Source organism: Panthera leo, chromosome C1, assembly GCF_018350215.1.
Source record: "Panthera leo isolate Ple1 chromosome C1, P.leo_Ple1_pat1.1, whole genome shotgun sequence".
Lineage (NCBI taxonomy): Eukaryota > Metazoa > Chordata > Mammalia > Carnivora > Felidae > Panthera > Panthera leo.
In genome coordinates this window covers 94,435,185-94,455,917 of record NC_056686.1, presented here as the reverse complement: position 1 = coordinate 94,455,917, position 20,733 = coordinate 94,435,185, and the positions used below count along the sequence as shown (strand labels likewise).

The 20,733-nt window shown below is 44.5% G+C and overlaps 1 protein-coding gene across 3 annotated transcripts in view; it reads left to right on the top strand.

The window, feature by feature from the left end:
• DENND2D (DENN domain containing 2D) overlaps positions 1–20,733 on the top strand; it is an 82,098-nt gene that overhangs the window by 36,682 nt on the left and 24,683 nt on the right. The window contains exons 1-2 of one of the 3 annotated variants that reach the window (XM_042953392.1): positions 6,432–6,525; positions 18,976–19,037. In XM_042953392.1, coding sequence (XP_042809326.1) covers positions 6,452–6,525; positions 18,976–19,037 — 136 coding nt within the window. In that variant the 5' untranslated portion in view covers positions 6,432–6,451. Of the gene's footprint in view, positions 1–6,431; positions 6,526–18,208; positions 18,549–18,975; positions 19,038–20,733 lie in introns of those variants that run through there. The other 2 variants (XM_042953396.1, XM_042953395.1) reach the window with 2 other exon arrangements.

Here is a 20,733-nt window from a genome sequence, read left to right as displayed (position 1 = left end):
ATAAAGCAGAAGGAAGGGACTTGGAGCTGAGGACTGGGGAATACCAGGGTGATTTCCTTCCTGGCCTAGCCAGGGCAATGAGATAAGGGGTGTGTGGACTCTCAAGATGAGGAGAGTAATCCAAACACATGGACAGATGGCTAAAGTGCAAGCCGCAGGGCTCGCAGGGGAATCTGGGGAAACCCTGGGCCAGAGATGTTGGGCTGTGCAATATTTTCAAGTTTTCTTTTTATAACTCGCTTACAAAACAGCTGGGTCAGCACTTGGTGCAAATCTGGGGTCTTCTATTTTGCCGACCTAAGAGAACATTCAGTGTATAATGGAATGTCTGGCCAACAATTCTGAATCCCTTCACATAATTCATCATCCACACCCAGACACATCCAAACCCGGACACTTCCAAATCCAGAAATATTTAGTTTTGATTGTTTTGCTATACAAATAAACTTATCAACTATTTCCATTAACACTATTTTCAAAAATATGTTTTTCTAAAAAATAATATATATCTGCACAGTAAATCAAAATGTAAAGACCTGAGTAATTATTCTAGCTATATATTGCAGCCACTGTAGAAAACAGTATGGAGGTTCCTCAAAAAACTAAAAATAGAACTACCCTATGAACCAGTAATCACACTACTGGGCATTTACCCCCAAAATACTAAAACACTAATTCAAAGGGATATATGCACCCCTATTTTATTGCAGCATTATTTGCAATAGCCAAATTATGGAAGGAACCCAAGTGTCCATCAATCAATAGATGAATGGATAAAGAAGATATGGGGTGTGTGTGTGTGTGTGTGTGTGTGTGTATTATTTGGAATGGAATCCATTATTGGATTATTGTATGGAATATTATTTGGCAATCAAAAAGAATGAGATCTTGCCATTTGCAACAACGTGGATGGATCTAGAGTGTATTATACTAAGTGAAATAAGTCAGAGAAAGACAAATATCATATGATTTCACACATATGTGCAATTTAAAAAACAAAACAAAATAGCAAAGGTAAAGAAAAGAGGGAGAGAGAGACAAACCAAGAAATAGACTCTTAACTATGGAGAACAAACTGATGGTTACCACAGGAGAGGTTGATGGGGGGTTGGGTGAAATAGGGGATGGGAATTAAAGAGTACACCTATTGTGATGAAAATAAAATAAAATAAAATGATTAAAAAACAAACAACAGGGGTGCCTGGGTGGCTCAGTTGGCTGAGCGTCCAAGTTCGGCTCAGGGCATGATCTCGCAGTTTGTGAGTTCAAGCCCCGCATCGGGCTCTGTGCTGACAGCTCAGAGCCTGGAGCCTGCTTCAGATTCTGTGTCTCTCCCCCTCCCTCTGCCCCTCCCCCACTCACACTCTGTCTCTCTCTCCTTCAAAAATAAATAAACATTAAAAAATTTCTTTTTAATTAAAAAAAAACAACGAAAACAAAAAATCTGAGTAATTATTCTTGTGACATATTGACAAACTTCAATCAGTTTCTTATCCATAGTTTTAGTATGGCATCACAGGCACTTTTCTGAAGAATGGAGCTTTCAATATTGTGTTATTGTTTTTAATTTTTTTTCATAATATTTTCTGAAATCTTTTTTGAAGTTGCTCTTCATAGTTCATTATTTTAAGATGCTGATACCATTTGTGTTAGTTTGGTAGGGCTGCCATAAAGATATACCACAGATATGGCTTAAACAACAGAATTTTATCGTCTCACAGTTCTGGAGGCTAAAAGTCCAAGGTCAAGGTGACTGCCGGATTGGTTTCTTCTGAGGCCTCACCTTGGCTTGTAGACAGCTGCCTTTTCCCTGTGTCTTCACATGGTCTTCCCTGTTTGTGTGTCTCAGTCCTGATCTTCTCTTATAAGGACACCAGTCATACTGGACTGGGGTGCACCCCAGTTATCTCATGCTACCAGTCACCTCTTTAAAGGCCCCATCTCCACATAGTCCCATCCTGAGGCACTTCAACATATGAATTTTAGAGGGACACAATTCAGCCCACAACACAGCTTCTACTGATTTTTGTTTGTAGGCCAGAAAATTTTTAATTGGGAACAACTCTCTCCAGATGTTCAGAGGAAAGTCTGCTCAATGGGGGGTATTTTCAATTGTAATTTTTTTTTCTATTCAAGTGTTTAAATATTTCAACTCAAATATTTTCACAGATGCTATTTTCTTTTTACCTCCATCCAGGGAAACTGTTTTGAAACAAATATATATCGTTTCAAGTTTATTTATTTATTTTGAGAGAGAGAATGCATGCGCTTAGCTGAGGAGGAACAGAGAGAGAGAGAGAGAGAGGGAGAGAGAGAGAAGCCCAAGCAGGCTCTGCATCATCAGTACATCAGTACATTAGTACATAGCCGGATGTGAGGTTCAAATGCAAGAACCACGAGATCATGACATGAGCCAAAATCAAGAGTTCGACACTTTACTGACTGAGCCACCAGGTGCTTCTAAGCAAATATGTTTTTAAGACAAAACTCTTAAGTTATCTCTATGACTCTTGAACAATTCCCCAAATTTAGATTCTGCAAGATCATAGGCCTTTTCATTCAGTTCCTTAATAATCTAATATAGTAATAAATGTATCTAATTAAAAATAGTGGCTAAAAAATAGTAGCTCCATCAAAAGATTGAAATATTTCAATTTTGAGAATTTCAAAATTGTATGTTGTATAGCATTTGAGTATCTATTTGAGTTGTTCAATGCCTTTTTCAGGGGGCAAAATCTTTTTTTTTAAATCACCTTACTAAAACCTCAGAAGCTCAAGTGTTTTGGAGCCTCACCCATTGAATACTCTGACAAAATATTTATAACTGATTTGGAATAAAACGCAACCAAAATTTAGAGGATTTGTGTTTTTTTTTTTTTTAAGTTCAGCATCACTGTGGAACACTTCAAAGTCACTGAGAAGTAATTCTTCAATGGTCCAAACATTTCTAAAATCCAAGAGACAAAAGGCAGCAAAGAGAGAAAGCAAGTATTGCCACCCTGATGGACATTTTCTTGTATTTCAACATCAGTGTTGTAAAAAACAAAAAACAAAAAACAAAAAAAAAACAGCCATAGATCAAATAAAAATGTTTGAAAATTTGACAACTTTTATTTTGCATGATAGGATATCATGGGTTTTTTTGGACACATCAATGAGTGATTTGTGGCCTACGCCCAATCCCCAGGGCATTTCTGTTTTGTTTGTTTTTTTTTTTTAATTTAGAAAGAATATTGTTTTTACATCAGGTTGTGCTCCATTAATACTTGACTTTATTATTATCACAAAAAAAATTTAATTTTCTTTCTTTTTTTTTTAACATTTATCTATTTTTGAGAGACAGAGTGTGAGCAGGGGAGGGGCAGAGAGAGAAGGAGACACAGAATTAGAAGCAGGCTCCAGGTTCTGAGCTGTCAGCACAGAGCCTGACGCAGGGCTGGAACCCACGAACCGTGAGATCATGACCTGAGCCGAAGTCAGATGCTCAATCGACTGAGCCACCCAGCTGCCCCAAAAAACATTCATTTTCAATGTTGAGCTTTAAACTGAATTTACAATAGCCTTTACAATAATGTCAGATGATTTATCTTTGACAAAATGAACCCTCAAAAGCTTTACTTTTATTTCATGAACTGGGTGAAAAAAATTCAACCATTATTACAAGTAACTTATGTGATTTTTAATTTGAAGCATCTGATGACTTTGATATGAATTTGACGTTATTTAATAACTTGTGGGTTTGTTCTGCAAATAGAGCTCCTCTTTTACACATGTATAAACAAAAAACATGGAATAGAAAAAAAGAGAAATTAATTTGGCACATCTATCATTAGACCTACCTAAATGAAAATTTATGCTTTATGGGGTAATACAAAAAAACACCTTTGACAATTACCTTTATTAAGTCATGGTATTGAGGTCAAATCCTCTTAGAGTAACTAGTACTTCTGGGCGCTCCTGGGTGGCTGGTTGGTTAAGCGTCTAACTTTGGCTCAGGTCATGATCTCAAGATTCACGAGTTAGAGCAGGGCATCGGGCTCTGTGCTAACAGCTCAGAGCCTGGAGCCTGCTTCAGATTCTGTATCTCCCTCTCTGCCCCTCCCCCACTTGCGCTCACGCTCTTTCTTTTTCTCTCTCTCTCACTCTCTCAAAAAATAAACATTGAAAAAATTTTTTTTAAAAATTAGTACTTTTCAGGTAGATGCCGATCCTTGTTCAGCAGATTCGTGTCTTTTGGGTCTTATGCAATATCAAACAGCACCAGGGGGGAGAGCAAATGTCAACTAACATCTTAGCAAGTTATACATTTGTCTGGACTTCCTTGGAAAATGAAAATCGAGTACTTAGTTCGTCCTTATATAGACACTTTAAATTTCTTTTTCTTAGCTCATCGCTGCCAAAAGCATTTACTTACAAAATAAAAAAGTGTTATCCAATGATAAAATAACTAAGTGGCTGTGGATTTATGCCACACCATAACTGACAAAGCCCGTAGCAAGAGCTTTCAGACTACTTGACAAGCTCAGTGGTAAGACTGCTTGGCTTCTGTCTCCCTGTTCATATCCCACACACTCTTAACCTACAATTTCCCACATTTGCCACTGATCCCTCCACTGGCGGGGCCACCGAGGACCGTGTATATCTCTTGGGCTATGTATGGTTCAGGCCATGGCACAAGTGGCTGGTCACCAGGACCTCCCCAACCAATCCTGGAGACCAGACAGCTGTCTCTAGCCACTTCCACCTAAGCAACTGCCAATTTACCAGCAAACATCCTGCCAGTGGTCATGGCAAGAGGCTATCATTAAGCTTTGTCAGAAAGGGCCAGGAAAGGAAAACTTGCTTATCGCTAGCGAGCATTTAGATGTAACCATGTGTTCAAGTGCCTGCCGTCTGTCCGGGTTTTGTCAGAAGAGCATAACAGCAGAACCCTCCACCCCATGTCCATGGGAGCTGGTTAGTGGGGAAGCACTTCCTCTCTAGTGAGCTGCATTCTTCCTCAGCTTCTTCAGCTTGGCAACCAGCTTGAGGACAGGTAGTGGCCATGCTGTCCCCAGGACGCTGGGAGCAAGACCTCGCACCCTTGCTGTAATGTGCCTTTTCTTTTAACTTTCTTGGTGCCTTCCCCAAGGGAACTGCAGGCTACATTTGGGTGTGGTGTGACAATAAAGACAGTAATGAGGTAATTTTTTTTTAAGTGAGCTAATTTTGGAATCAGTGCTGACGGTCTTTGTTCCCGTGGAGTGCTCAGACTATCCTGACATTGCGCTCGGTCCTCAAATAACCAGTATGGCTCGTGTGGGGTTGTTGAGCCCTGGAGTTGAGACATGAGTAAACTTGCTGACGGGAGAGTTCCTGAAGGAACCTCCTGGGGGGCTGTTCCACACCTTGGTGGTTCCTTCCAGGAAGGAGCAGACCCGGGGGAGGCACAGGAGGAACAGTCCTGACTCAGATGTTCCCTGCTCTGCTTGGGCCACCTTTCCCTCGTCCCTCCCCTTTTTTTCTCCGCACCCCACCAATCCTGCTGGAAGTAAGAGTTCATGGTTCCAGTTTCACCCCCAGCTCCCCTGCTTTACTCCAGTCTGGTTGCACAGTGAAGAGGTCACTGGCAGGAAACTGTAATTTCATTTGACCTTTACGTGATAGTCAGAGAAGTTAAGTCATTTGTCTAAGATCACCTAGCTGGTAAGGTGAAAGAGCCAAGATTCAAACCAAACTTCTCTTTTCCATGATGTCTTCCAGCAGGCACCCAGGTCCTGAAAGCTTGACCTTAAAATCTGCCCACTGGATTCCCAACTGGACCAAAGGGTCAATTAACCCATCCAATAAGCTGATCAGGCATTCCTGGGTTCTGCCACTTACTAGTCTGTGGGCTAGGGAAGGCATTTAGCTTCTCTGGTTCCGTTTCCTCCACTTTAAAATGTGTTTGTTTTTTTTTTTAACTGCAGTGTTCTTAACTTCATAGTGTTTGTTGTGAGGGTTACATAAATAACAAGTGAAAAGCATCCGGCATAATGCTTGGCACATAGTTGTCACCCAGTAAATATGCTAAGCATTTAACTGGCACAAGATCCATTTTAGGTTAAATTGGTGGCTAGCTCATAGGATGGTGTGAGGCAAACTCCTGGGGACAGTGTCCATGATGAATCCCTTGTGGATGGCACCTCCCGGGACACGTAGAATACAGTGCTGAGGATCCGGTAAGAAAATGATGCAGAAAAAAATGACAGCAACTGCCTGTCCTGGGAAGAATGAGGCTAATAGCTCACCAGAATCAGCTGATAGCTGACAAATATTCTTATTATCCCCATTTTGCTGATGAGAAAAGTGGGGCACAGAGAAGGTAGATAGCTTGCCCCAGGTTGCACAGCCAGGAAGTCAGTGGCAAAGCCAAGAGGTGAACCCAGGCCATCTGATTCCAGATTGTGCTCTTCTGCTTCTTGAGAACGTGATGATGACCAGAAGAATGAAAACACTGAACCAGTTAGAAAATCAGAGAAGTGCACCGGTAACGTCTACCCTGTGGTAAGAAAATCTGAACACTGGGGCAGTGTTTAGGGGTGTCTGGGCACTAAGTTCCCCCACCCCAGCAATGCTTGTCATCCTGTTCCTCAGTATGCACATCTGGTGTTTTCTCAGTCATAAGGGAATATTCAAAGTCCCTTAGAAAGAAATCCCCTAGCATCCAGCTCTCACTCCCCTTTGGATCACATGGCCATCACCAAGCCTCTCCTCCGCAGAAATTCTGCTGCTGCCACCACTTAGAAACATGACCTTAGGTTCCCTGTGTCCCCGTTAGCTCCTTCTGCAAATTAGGCCTGTATGACCGCCTTCGGGCGCTGCGAGGATTAAATCGGTTTGTGAAAGTGTTGTTCAGAGTTTAGGTTAAAAATCATTTTCCTCAAAAACAAGAACAAAAGCAAATCATTTTTCTAGAAGGAAAGGATTAGAAGTGAGGGAATCAGGGGGAAATTTATGGTGAAATTAAGGTGTCTGAACCCAGAAGGAGCCTTAGACCCAAACAGCCTTAGTCCCTGCTTTGGGCACCGTGCTTTAGAGGAAGAATTGCAAACTTTTCTATAAAGGGCCAGATATTTTAGGCTTTGCAGGCCATACTCTGTCTGTGGTAACTTCCCAACCCCCAACTTCCCCACCACTAAGGAAGGAAAGCAGCCATAGGCAATATGTAAACAAATTGGGAGTAGCTGTGTTCCAAAAAAATTGTAATTACAAAAACAGGCAGTGGGCTGGATTTGACCTGGGGGGCCATAGCTGCCTACCCCTCTGCTTTTGGTGGGTCCACTCTGGTCCTCCAGCAGCTGTACCCCCACCATGAAACGAAGACTCCTCTAAGGGCAGGCACATCCACCTGGAATTCACATCTCTCCTCTTCTACACCGTGACCCAGATACTCAGGATTCCTGCCCAAATAGCCTGGTTCCCACTTTCAGGGTCTGAATAGGCCTTTTCCTTGGTCCCATCATCCTGAGTGTGGACTCCAAAGCTGGCATACACATGTCTGGCCCAGAGGATCTTGTGTGTGTGTGTGTGTGTGTGTGTGTGTGTGTGTGTGTGTGTGTTGGGGTGGGAGTGGGGTACAGACGAAGCATGGGTGCCAAGACTGAGGTGCCCCCAAGTGTGTGTGTGAAGCCTCTGCTCTGTGAGAGGCTGAAAGGGAGAAGTGGGGTGTGGCCTGTGGGCTGAGAGCCGAGGACACATGCTGCCCCAAGCTGGTGCAGAATTCTCAGGAGCCTGAGAATCCTGAATTCAAGCCTGATCTTCTAGGTTGTTGTGAAATCCTGTTTGTTAATGTAGGAGTATAAATCAGATTTTTAACAGTTAGCACTTTTAAATATTTAAACACACGATACACAAGCCTCCATTTGTACCCCAGCCTTACACCACAGGGTCAAGATTGCACAAATGAGGCCACGCTTGCTGGAACAAAATGATTTTTTTCTTCCTCGTGCCTCAGGGAACGAGCCAGCAGCTACAGGAGAGCAAAGCCAGGCCCAGTGCAAGGTCTGAGAGGAAGTGAAGGGAAGGCCTAGAGGGGGAGATTTGGAGGGCCCCGTGTAGCCTCCAAGAATCCTACACAAGAATTCCTGGAGAAGGAGCATGTGGTAAGGTCACCCTGCCTACTGTGGTATAAGTTAAGTCTGGAAACAAAAAGATATTTCAAAGCCCAAGTTAGTAACATAAGGCCTGAATGGAGTCACTAAACCGTAGATGCTCAGAGCTTGAAGGCAGCTGCCCAGTGGTCTAGTCTAGGAGATCTCAAACTACTCTGGGCTTCAGTCCTCTCCAGCCCTCTGCTTCTCTGCTCTGACCATCTCGGCCTGGCTGGCAGGTCAGCAACAGCTCCTACCTACACAAGAGGCCATAGGACCCCCGGAACCCAGGGGTGACAAGGGCATCCAAACCACCTGCCTCTAGGGCAATAGGTAGACTTGATATGCAGGAGCATATCAACAATGACCATGGGAACTCCTGAATGTCTGGACTAAAGTAAGATCAGCTGTGGGTGGAGGGACAGAGCATTAGTAATGATTGAGATTGCATTTCTCATCAGTCCAGCGAGTTAAGGGCATAGGATCAGATTTATTCTGATTCAGAAAATTAAAACAGACTGATGTATTTTTAAGGAAATATTGTGGTGGAGTCAGTGTTTGCTACACATGTAAAGAAAGCTCTTGACGGGGTGCCTGGGCGGCTCAGTCGGTTAAGCGGCCGACTTCGGCTCAGGTCATGATCTCGCGGTCCATGAGTTCGAGCCCCGCGTCGGGCTCTGTGCTGACAGCTCAGAGCCTGGAGCCTGTTTCAGATTCTGTGTCTCCCTCTCTCTGAACCTCCCCTGTTCATGCTCTGTCTCTCCCTGTCTCAAAAATAAATAAAATGTTAAAAAAAAATTAAAAAAAAAAAAGAAAGCCCTTGACTCAGACTGTGCTCAACAAATGGTAATCAAAATGACTACAGTTATTATTTCAAAAGTCTGTGGGAAAGCCATCAAAAGGACAGAACCAGCGTAATCGATAAGAAAACAAGGCAGCAGGTGGCAAAGGAACATAAGAATGGGAAAGTCCAAATATGTGAAGACAGTCAGTCTCCCTCAGTCTCCTGTGTCCTGCTCTTCCTAGCCCACTGCCCACTTCCAGCCCATCCTGGATTCTGTTACCTTCAGGGTCATGATAATTGTTTGCAGAACTTCTTCTTTTTTATTTTTTAAGTTATTTATCTTGAGAGAGAGGGAGAGCACAAGCAGGAGAGGGCAGAGAGAAAGAAAGAGAGAGAATCCCAAACAGGCTGTGTACCATCAACCGTGAGCCCAGTCCCATGAACCCTGAGATCATAACCTGAGCCGAAATCAAGAGTCAGACGCCCAACTGACAGAGCCACCCAGGCACCCCTGCAGACTTCCTTCTGAAACAAGTCTCATTCTGGTTCCGAGGTGTGGATTCTATCCCAAGTCGGGTCTTCCACTCCGTTGTTACATTGTCTATTCTGACTCAAACCCTGAATTGGAGACATTCCTTACTAGACCTTCGCTCTTTCCCAATCACACAGATATTAGTATGTTCTAAACTCAAAGCCCCACCAAGGAAGAGGAAGAGAATATGGGTGGAGGGGTTGGGGTCTAGAAAGGAAGTGAGACTTTCAGTGACTCAGTAGCCAACAAGTACTGCAAACTTCATGGAAAATCTACACTTTGCAGCAAACTGCTAGGAGCTTATAAGGGATGCCTCTCATCTGCCTCGAGGAACTTGCACTCTACTTAGGGAGGCAAATATATAAATACAACAAAATATAATACTATAGGGAATGAAAGGCTAAATAGAGCATCAACCTTTAAAATGTGTAAAAGAAACTCAATTCAAAATACATGAATGGAGTATTTATGCCAACCACTTCATAGATATAAATATGATTTGGTTCCAGCTTTCTAATACCTTATGTCCTCAGACATACCTTACGTCCTTATGTCCTCAGAACAATAAACAAATTGTTCCTTTTTGCCCCGTACTGGAAATATGGGAAAAAAATATAATTGTAGCAAACGTGCGTTGCCACCAAACCCTAGAGGATATGAAAGTATATAAAGCAAAAAATGAAAGTGACTACTCATTCTCTAAAGAAACCACTGTTAATGGTTTAGCATATAGCATTCCTAGTTTTCTTCCTTCTCTCTGCCTCTGTATACACATGCACACGCACACACACACACACACAAATTTAAGATAAACCATCGTATGTGTCATCAGTTTAGATATATCGGTTTATATGCCCTTTTAAGTGGCTACACTCTCCCACTGCTTTTAGTTGGTTCTACATTTCACAGTAACAGACAATAATGCCACGAGATGAGCTGGTATAAAAGAACAGACACTTACTATTTCTATACTACTCTTCAAAATGAGCTTCAGTTTTATATTCCCTCCCACAGTGTATGGAGTATGCCTATTTCCCTCATTCTGACAAAAGTGGGTGTTATCAGTGTTTTATATCTTTTATATTAAACAACAGTGCCTTCTTATTTGAACTTCTATTAAAAGGAAAGGTTGAGCAATTATTTGTTCATATATTTATTGACCAAAGTATTGCCTCTCCCAGTTCCCTGCCCATCCCTATGGGGTTGTCCTTCTCTCTGCATTACATAAATTGATCTTTCCTCTCTCATATTTATTTTAAAATTTACTCATTTTTTCTTCATGTTTTGTTTATATTGTCTTTGTGCAATTACAAATGTTTTCATGGAGTTCAATCTGTCAATCTTTGTTTTGTGATTTTTTTTTTTTTTTTGGAGAGGGAGCAAGGGGGCAAGCAAGGGAGGGGCAGAGAGAGAGGGAGAGAGAGAATCTCAAGCAGGCTTCACGCTCAGCATGGAGCCCAAAGCAGGGATTGATCCCACAGACCATGAGATCATAACCTGAGCCAAAATCGAGTCAGGCACTTAACCAACTGAGCCACCCAGGTACCCCTCTGTCAATCTTCATTTATGGCTTCCGATGTAACCCCAGGAAGGAGGACATGGGCAGGAGCTATGGAAGATGTAGGAGGAGGGAGCAAAGGATTGAATCCGAGCAGCACAGCAGTATTAATGGTGAATGGAATGGGGCAGGGTGGGGTTCTGGCAGGGATCAGGCCGGCTTCCTCTGGACAGTGAGTTTTGACAAGCGAAATATGTCAGTCAAAGACAAATACCACATGATTTCACTTATATGTGGAATTTAAGAAACAAAACAAAAGAGCAAGGGGAGAGAGAGAGAGAGAGAGAGAGAGAGAGAGAGAGAGAAACCAAAACACAGACTCTTAATTATGAGGAAAAAACTGATGGTTACCAGAAGGGAGGGGGTGGGGGGTGGGTTACTTACGAGGTAGGGATTAAGGAGGGCACTTGTGAGGAGCACAGGGTGATGCATGGAAGTGTTGAATCCCTATATTGCACACCTGCAACCAATATTACACTGTTAACTAAGTGGAATTTAAATGAAAACTTTAAAAAAAGAAAGAAAGTGAGTTTTGAGATAGGCTTAGAAAGAGGGCCTGGGCATTGACAAGGTGCAGAAGGAAAGTCAGAAACGTACACTGTAGCCAGTCCTCAGTGAAGTTTCGGGGGCAGAAATGGTCACCCTGGGTACTCATGGAGAACAAGAGTGACTGATGGGCCTTTAGGGGCATCATAGCAACTAAGAATCGCCACATGGGTGGAGATGTGAGGACACCCATTTTTGGTTAATAAGGGCGGATTTAAATGCCAGTCCTGGGTCACCTTGATTTACAGGGGCCTGGGAAGGCAAGATCTAGCTCTGTTTTAAACCCAAGGGGAGACCTGAATCCCTAAAGGTGGGGAAAACTATACTTATTAACCCAAGATTTGGTCAGAAACCATATGCTTTAGTGATTTGTCTGAGGTCAAAATTCAGAAGACTATTCTGCTAAAGGAGGAAATAAAAATGAAATATGTAACGGAGGCACTGCCATTGTCCAGACAGAAACCTGGGTCGAGGCCTGTGCAGTGCCTCAGAAGCACCCCCTGCCTGGACTGGGGGAGAGCCAGCACCGCAGGAGGCCAGGGGGAGCAGCGCCCTCTGGTGGTGGTTGGCAGGAGGCTCAACACCTGGTAGACTCCTGGGAGGGTGCTGTCTTCCCCTTCCTCAGTCTTTTCTTGGGATAAGGATTGTCTCAGGAAAGTTGGGTGGATGGGTAGGGAGAGAGGAATGAATCTATAACCTAGCTCAGTGCGGAAGTAAGTATGGACCCCAAAGCAGGAGAACACCAGGGAAAGTCAAATGGAAATATGCAGAAAAATGTGGAAGAAACACTCTAAGTATGGCCAGATAGATTTTCCTTGCTTGTCCCCACACGCATGCATTCCTAAGGCCTGGCACCTCCCCAGCTTGCTTTGTGGGGCCCGGTTCAGGCCTTAACTTGGTTTAAGAGAAAGGGGCTCTTTGTTCACGTGCCTCTAGGCAGAGGAAGGGATGGGCTTTTTCAGCCTATGTCAGCCTGGGAACACATAGGAGGCCTGCGAAGAAAGGCCCATCTACAAGGGAAGAGAGGCCCATCTACAAGGAAAGAGAGGAGACAGCAGGTTCAAAGAGACATATTTGCTCCTTGGTGGGAAGAGTACACCAGCAAGGCACCCAAAGAGCTTAAATGGAAAGACCCAGCCCAAAACGAACTAGGGAGGAACCAACAGAAAGAGATGCCCAGATGCACACCTCGTCCAAGAGCCCCTTCTGCATGAGAAGTCACTCTCCAACCTGAACTAAAAGTCTCTTGTACATCCTTCTGGACTTTGTGTGTGAGACTGGACTCTTTAGTAAAGTAGTTGCAAAACGGACTCTAACCCTCCCCCCTTCCTTTGGAATGCAAGGTCTAGACTGCTTCTGGCTCCCACCATGTCATCAGGACGTGTGCTTCAGACAAAATAGGATCTCAGTAAGTGATTGTCAAGTAAGCAAGTGCATGAATAAATGAATAGGTGGTCCATCCATGTTCTTCCAGCCAGCCCCTGTACCCAGTAGGTCCATCGCTGGTAGTTCATTGTTGATAAATGGATGAATGAATGAGTGACCTCTTGGGAGCCCAGATTTGGTGGTTACTAGACTGGTGGTAGGCTGCAAGATGTTGCATAAAGGCTTGCCGGGGCTGAACCACCTGTGAGAAATTTGCTCAGATACAGGATGTGGGCTGAGAGTTCTTATGTTCCTACTTTCAAGGGTGGGTTTTGGGCACCGAAAGTGCCTCTGCTTTGCTAGTGGGGCCAGTGCGGGGGCTGCCAGAGCTGCAGAACTGAGAGCTGAGGGAGGAAGGAGGAAAGGGAGGATGTAAGCACCAGCCAGAGATGAGAAGGAAGCCACGGTCAGGAGCTCATGCCGTAGAAAATGGGGCCAAGACCCTGGAGAGAGCCTGAGATAGTCATTCATCACCTACCCATGGACCTGCCCCAACTCTTTGCAGACAGAGGCTAGAAAAGGTCTTTAAAGAGTGGGAATAATAGGGTTACCTTTCCTATGGGATCGTTTGTGGAGATTAAATGTGACCATATGTGTGAAGCGTGGTGTCTGGCTCGGAATGTACACTCAATAAATTTCCAATATTATTTCCCAATACATTCTGGATGCTCACTTCAATTTTCTATCACACCGATAAAGAAGGGAGGTGGAAAGTTGTGAGGAGCCCAAACCTGTCATATCGGGGTGACCATCCTATGGAATGAGCAGCCACTGCCTAACTTTGAGGTCCTGGCTGCAGGGAACCTGGGCTGGATGGCCCCAGTGGTGGTTCCCTGAGTCACAGGTTGGCTTCGGAACAGAGGTGGAGCCAGAACGTGGGTGCAGATCATTCACCAGGAATCGTCACCTGCAAAAGGCCGGGGAGGAGGCAGGACCGGGCAGGGGGGAAGCAGAGTCCTGAGGCAACCCTGACAAAGCTTTGGCCAGCCTGGCCGGGAGCTCCAGAACAAGTGCTGTCTGCCAGAGCTGGCCTGCCTCATTCAGACTAAAATGCCTGGGCCTTTATACTCCCACCTCATTCAGTCACCTCGTAAGGGCATGATCTTGGGAAAAAGCACTGTCTGCATGGGAACAGACCTTGGGAACCCCGGCAGCAGGAGCCTGTCTGCCGAGAGCCCCCTGCAAGTCCCTGGAATGAGTACTTGTGGAGCAAAGAGGCCTTTTGTGACCCTCAGCCCCTTGTCGCCTGACACACTCAGAAGCAGATGTTTTCTACCTCAGTTATTCTTGGATGAATCCCATTTGCCTAAGTGTTGCTGTTCACAACACAGTTTCGCCAGACGTGGTCTCATCCTGTTGCAGGCTGGTGAGAGGGGCCTTTGGGGGAAATCTGAAGCAGAAATCAAAGTGGGTGGTGGGGAGAACCAGAAAGCTCATCCCGCTGGCTTGTGATGGAGTGGGTCTCAGTCCTTCTAAATGGTCTGAACCACTGGGGCGTGAAAGACATTTCCCAGCTAGTCTGGGGGAGGGTATTGGAGAGGGTGCTGGCTGAAGAAGTCTGTATTCTAAGGAACTGAGAGGGAGGGAGTGTTCAGAGGCGCTAAGCTGGGGAAAGGTGATACAGCTTGAGCGTGAAGATCAGCCTAAGAGCCCCGAACTCCTGGGCATTATCCTAGCTCCAGCCACAGCTTTGTTTTAGGCAAGTTATTTCCCCACTCTGAGGTTCAATTCCTCGGCCACATGTCAATGGACTCACACTCAACTTGGTGTCCTAGGAACTGACACGGAGGCCGAAATGCACTACACATTGAAGAAGTGTTTACGGCCACTTCCAGGTACGACTGAGTAACCCTCATGCCATAAACTAGAAATCTAGCTTAAATATATGGAACCACATTTTCAGGCAGTGGGCAACACAGAGTGCAGGACGGTGAACGCTGAGGGAAGGAAAACAAGTGAGGGGAGGCCCCCTGCTACCTCAGACTTCTGCCTTGGGGCAACTCCAGACCACAACGCGAAGCAGGGGAACCTGTAAAGAGGGTGGATCATCTCACTGAGCTGAGAAGGCGAAGACAGGAGTTGGAAGAGGCTGTTTGAAATTGTGCCGGAGAATACCAGAGCTAAGGGAGCGATACAGGAACAGAGCTTCGAAAACCTGTATGGGGTTCCCTTGGATCTTCTGCTGAATGCAAAGCTGTCCCTACACAGCGTGAAACTCCAGAAGAATAGACAAAGAGCAGTTACAAAAACAGACAGACGGACAAACAAGACCACCACCAGAGAGCTGGATACTGAACAAACACCAGAGCTCGCAAAGGGCTGGGAGGTACTTGATGTAAGACTGGCCAGGGTGGAAAGTGTTTGTTGAGCAGCTAGGAAATTAAATTGGGATCTCAGAAGGTTCAATGCTCAGTAAAGGGCACATTGGGCCTCAAAGACATCTCTAGACCTTCCCGGACAAAGCTTAAACACAAACTGCAAAATGCTCAAGTCAATGTGTAAGTAAATGCGCTGCCCACAAAATCTAGACATTCTACAACATAACAGTTACAATGTTCCGTGTCCAGTGATAATTATTAGATATGCCCCAAAACAAGCAGAAAATGTGACACAGGAGGTGCGGGGGCGGGGGGGGGGGGTGGAGATCTGTCAATGGAAACAGACCAGAAAATGACAGAGATTAACAAACAAGGGCCTTGGGGCAGCTATTGTAACTATGCTCAAGGATGTAAAGGAAACATGAATACAATGAAGAGAGAAACCAAGAACAAAAGGAAACTCAAGAGCCACAAAGTGAAATGTTCAAAATGAAAAATGCACTGGGTGGGCATGAAAGTAGATTCGATTTTGAGGAGGAAAATATCAGTAAACTTCAAAGCAGAGTGATGGACACCGTACAAAATAATAACAAAGCAGGAGCTGAGTCACGCAGGTGCCCTGAAGTCACTTTAAGGATTTTGGTTTCTACTCTGGGTACCTTAGACACCACTGGAGAGTTTTGATGGCAGAGGGATACCATCTGGTTTACCTGTCAGTGGAAGCTCTCTGGTCGCTGTATTAAGAATAAGCCACAGAGGGGAAAGGCTAGACACAGGTGGTCTGTTCAGTGAATGCTGCTATATTCTGAGTGAGAGATGATGGTGCTTAATCCAGGTTAATATCAGGACAATGAGAAATGGTTGAAATCTGAGATATCTATATCTATATATAGATATATATATAGGTATATAGATACATAGATATAGATATATAGATATATATTTTTTTAATGTAAGCTTTAAGCCCCATATGGAGCTTGAGCTCATGACCCCAAGATTAAGTGTCGCCTGCTTTCCCAACTGAGCCAGTCAGGTACTCCTGAGATATATTTTGATTGTAGAGCAGACAGGGTTTTTTCATGCACTAGATTTAGAATGAAGAGTGATATCAAGTTGTATACACTGAGCCATTACCCATTTCTTGAGAGCAAGAACTATGTATCAGTTAGGATTGCATTTAGGTATGTGTAACCAAAGGCCCAACGACCTAAACAAATGGAGGCTTATTTGTTTCACATGACTGGTGGGACCAAGGTTGGTCAGCTACTTGAGGTTACCATCAGTATCCCAGGCTCTTGCTATCTTTCTGTTAAGCCATACTTTAACAGATTTTATCTTTGCCCTCTTCTTCTGCCTCATGGTCTCAAGGTGGCTGCTGTACTTCCAGGCATATTATCAGTATTCCAGGAAAGAAAAAATAACAAAGGTACAAAAAGGACCCTGCCAGATGAGTTTGTCCTTTTTTAACCCAAGAAAGCAAAAACTTTCCTGGAAGCCACATCCAGCAAACTTCCCCTAATATTTCATTGGGTCACGTCGCCAACCTTAGGAGAATGAGATTACTATGTATGGTCTAGGCAAATTGCAGTTCATTCTTTATGGCCAGAGTAAGAGGCCTTCTCTCCCTACAGTCAAAAGATTTCTGCTATTAGCTGAACAAATGAGGTTCTATTAGCAGAGTGGATGGGGCATACTTCAGGAAGAACGTTAGAAGAGTGATGGCCGATTTCTACCATTGATTGATTGGTTTTTGTAATTTTGCTTAAAAAAACAACCCTCCCCCAACCCCGTGTTTGGCAGGTATATATAATAAATATTCCCTGCTACCAGGTTGGCATGATGGCATAGTGGTTTTGAAAGACTTCTTAAATAAGCTCCTGAAAGAAAGACTGGAGAGACGTGGAGGGGGAAAGGGTGGGCATGATCGGTCTTAGATTGTTTAAAAAATGGCCTGTGAGGGGAGCAGTGCACTGGAGATTCATGAAGTCTGCGAAGCAGGTAGGCTGTCGGTTTGGCCATCTCATTCATTGTAGGTTGTGTTGAGATAAAAGGGAAGTGCAGAGGGAAGAACCGGTGGAGCCATGAAGGGAAAGAAATGCATGTTATATTAAATCTGGGGGCAGAATTCCTTTTAGAGGACTTTTGTTGTTATTGTCAGCAAAAGCACTTGCCTGGCACTCAATTCTGAAAAGCTGGGTCCCAGGATCTGGTTCAGAGAGCAAACCATGACACAAAGAAAGCAAAATTCCTTTTTGAGTTTGGGCTGGTTGCACAAGAGTGGGGGGTAAAGGGATCCCGGGGATCTGAAAGGAAAGGGGAAAATTAAAATGGATGGGAGAGAAAGTTCCATAACCGTCAGCCAGTGGACATTATACCCTGTCCTTGTTTTACAGGGAAGGAGTCCCATAGCTTTCAAATGAAAGAGCCAGGATTTAAACACAGAAATTCAAAAGCCTGGAAAAAAAAAACAACAAAAAAAAGACCAGAACCAAACAAAAGCCTGGTGCTCCCTCTCTCCACCTGCAGCCCCACCCCAGGCAGCATGGAGGCAGTTAGTTGGTCATTCACAAACCCTCTGATCTCCATCTATGGAAAGACTTTGCGGTGAAGGCCACCTCAGTCATGAACTCAGATGCCGGGTGCTCTGGCAGGAAGCTCTACTATGACCTTGGGGAACAGGCAGTTTCCTCTGGTTAGTGCTGTGGGTGATGGTTCCACCTCCTTCCCCAAGCAAGCTGGTAAACAGCCTTAGCCCCACCTTCCACCCCCAGGTCTCCAGCAGCCCGGCTTCTGTTACTCGGGCAACTGATAAGTAGGGGGCTGGTGTCTGGGCCCCTATAGAATAAGTACCAATCTGAATATGGTTTCCTTTGGGTTTTGTTCTTCCTTGAATATTACCAAAAGAAAAAATAATGAGGAAAGCAAAAGCAAAACAAAGCGGTTTTTAATTTCACGGCTCCATTCGCCCTGGGAACCTGATGCTCATGATTTCCCACGTATTTACACCTTGGTTGCTGTTGAGACCTCCCACCTCTCATGTGGTCCATCGGGTGCTGAGTATTATACCTTCAGCTTCCTCTCAGCAGCAAGCACACTAGGGAGTTCTGTTGTGTGCACCACTGTATATGTGATGTAATATTAGTTCACATACTCCACTTATTCAGAGCATTTTCACAACTGGTCTCCCCTGGTCTTCGCAAGAAGCCTCCAGGTTACGTTGGGTCTGGAAAGTCCTCTGAGAGCTGAGATGGTGCCTCCTTCGATCGGAGTTCAGGTTTGCATGGCTTAACCTGCAGCACCCAGCAGCATGTCTGGGACTCAGGAGATGCTCAGCAAAGGACAGCTGCAGAAGAGGGGTTAGAGTGACAGGTAAAGCAAGCTGAGAAGAGAAGAAGTAATGAAGTAGGCTGTGGCCCTTCTCAGTTCTTCATCAGGTCCGGAGAGGGCACCCACTGAGGCTGAGGCTAACCCTGACCCTTGAGATGGTATCTGATTTCAAGGGTGCAGGCTCCCTCAGGGCACCCACTTTGAATGGCTCTGTTCGGTAGAGTCCGGTTTTGGAACAGGTGTCAATTTGTTACATATAGTTAAACAGACCCATGAGCACCTATGTGAGTGTTTGTGTGCGTCCGTACACACATCTATGTACATCATCTCTTTAAGTATGATCAAGACTTAAGATGGAATGATTTTCTCTGCAGGAGCCAATGGGAAGAGAAGAGAGCCATCTCTGAGACCCAGATGGGAGCCCATGGTTGTGAGGGTAATGCTAGTCCTGCCCCCCAGGCTCTCTACCCAACCACCTTTCTCTCTTCCTTCCAGGTCCCTGCCCACTGTGACCTTCCCCCGCTCTTCCTCCCTTTCTTCACATGTTTGTCTTTCAAAGCCTTTCATCATTTCCTCACGATGGCCACGACCACAGTTGTTCAACTCCTTCCTGGGCTGGGCAGGGATAGAGGGGGTTGAAACATGGGGTCATGGAAGCCATACCAACAAAGCTGGGCTTTGTTATTTGGGTGAATGTGGTCAGGACAGCTGGGTGTTGGTGTCATTAATCAGTCAGTGAACAAATATTTATCATTTCCATGTTCTAGGGCTGTGCTAAGTACTCACTGTTCTCTGTTGTCTCTGCTCATTAAGTGAATAAAGGGGAAACAATAGAAGATGGTTCTTCATCAGATCCCTTCATTGGGTTGAAGACAGGGGTTTGGACAGAGCCATCTAGGGCTCTGATCCTGACAGCCACTAACTAGTTGCGACAAGACTTCACCACCACCCCGACACACCCCTACACCCCACCCCTGCCCCTGCCAGGGAGGCCAGGGACTGGAAGGCTCTCATTCTCAAGGTGGGGATTTTCCACTGTGCCAGCAAAGGTGCCAGAGCCTGACAGGGACAGCCTGGGGCATAGGAATGCCTCGGATACAGTCTTTTCCAACTTGACCTTCTATAATTCTAAGTTATTTCTGTCAATAAGTGGCCAGAATATGGTGGTTAATAAGACAAATGGAATTCAAGCAGGCAATAAAAATATTTCACTGCAATTCAGGCAAGGAGAAGAGAGTTTTGATTCAAATTAGTCAATTAAAACTCATGTGGGAGAGGCTTGGCTGGCTCAGTTGGTGGAGCATCTGATTCTTGATCTTGGGGTTGTGAGTTCAAGCCCCACGCTGGGTGTAGAGATTACTTACAAATAAAAAAATCTTAAAAAAAATAAAATTCATGTGGACGGTACCTTGGTAAAAGATAGAGGTTACCATTCAAAAAATCAAAACAGTGATAGAAGATGCACAATATTCTGAGAAAGGTATAGGACTAAGAAGACTTTATTACTGTAAGAAGGATTCAGCTTATTAATGAAGGGTTCATCTAGAATGTTCTTGGAATTATTGTGCAAGCCTTGTTTCCCCATCCAGAGTCTCAGACCAAACCCTGATTCTGAAATGTCAGTTACTGCAGTCATGGGAGTGAGATGGTTTATAAGTTTCCCTTGGTCGGATGAGAAACACATGTAGTTCAAATTGTACAAAGAAATTGTACAAAGACGCAGGGTGACAATAAAGGCATGAATACAGGATCAATACCTTGATAAACTGTGTTCATTCAGGTAGAGTAATTTGTCTTTGCGATGCTGCTTTGGTTGTACTGTGTCACCTTACCACATTTAGCAGGCTGGAATATTTGATTTACAAGACTTGTCTACCTGTTTGAAATATTTTGCTTATTAGATTTGTAAGTCTTCCCTGCCAGAAGTTGGAAGCATTGGAGAAAATCAGGTATTTAACATTTCTAATTGTAGGTAGAGATGTCTAATAATCTTTGATGATTTACAAAGCCCTCCCTGATCTTTGAGTCCCCTTCTTTCCTCCTACAATGGTGAATGGTGGGTTCATTTCCCTAGCGTGACAGGACTATATGTCTGCCTTACCTCTGGAGGTATCACTTACATCTCCATACTT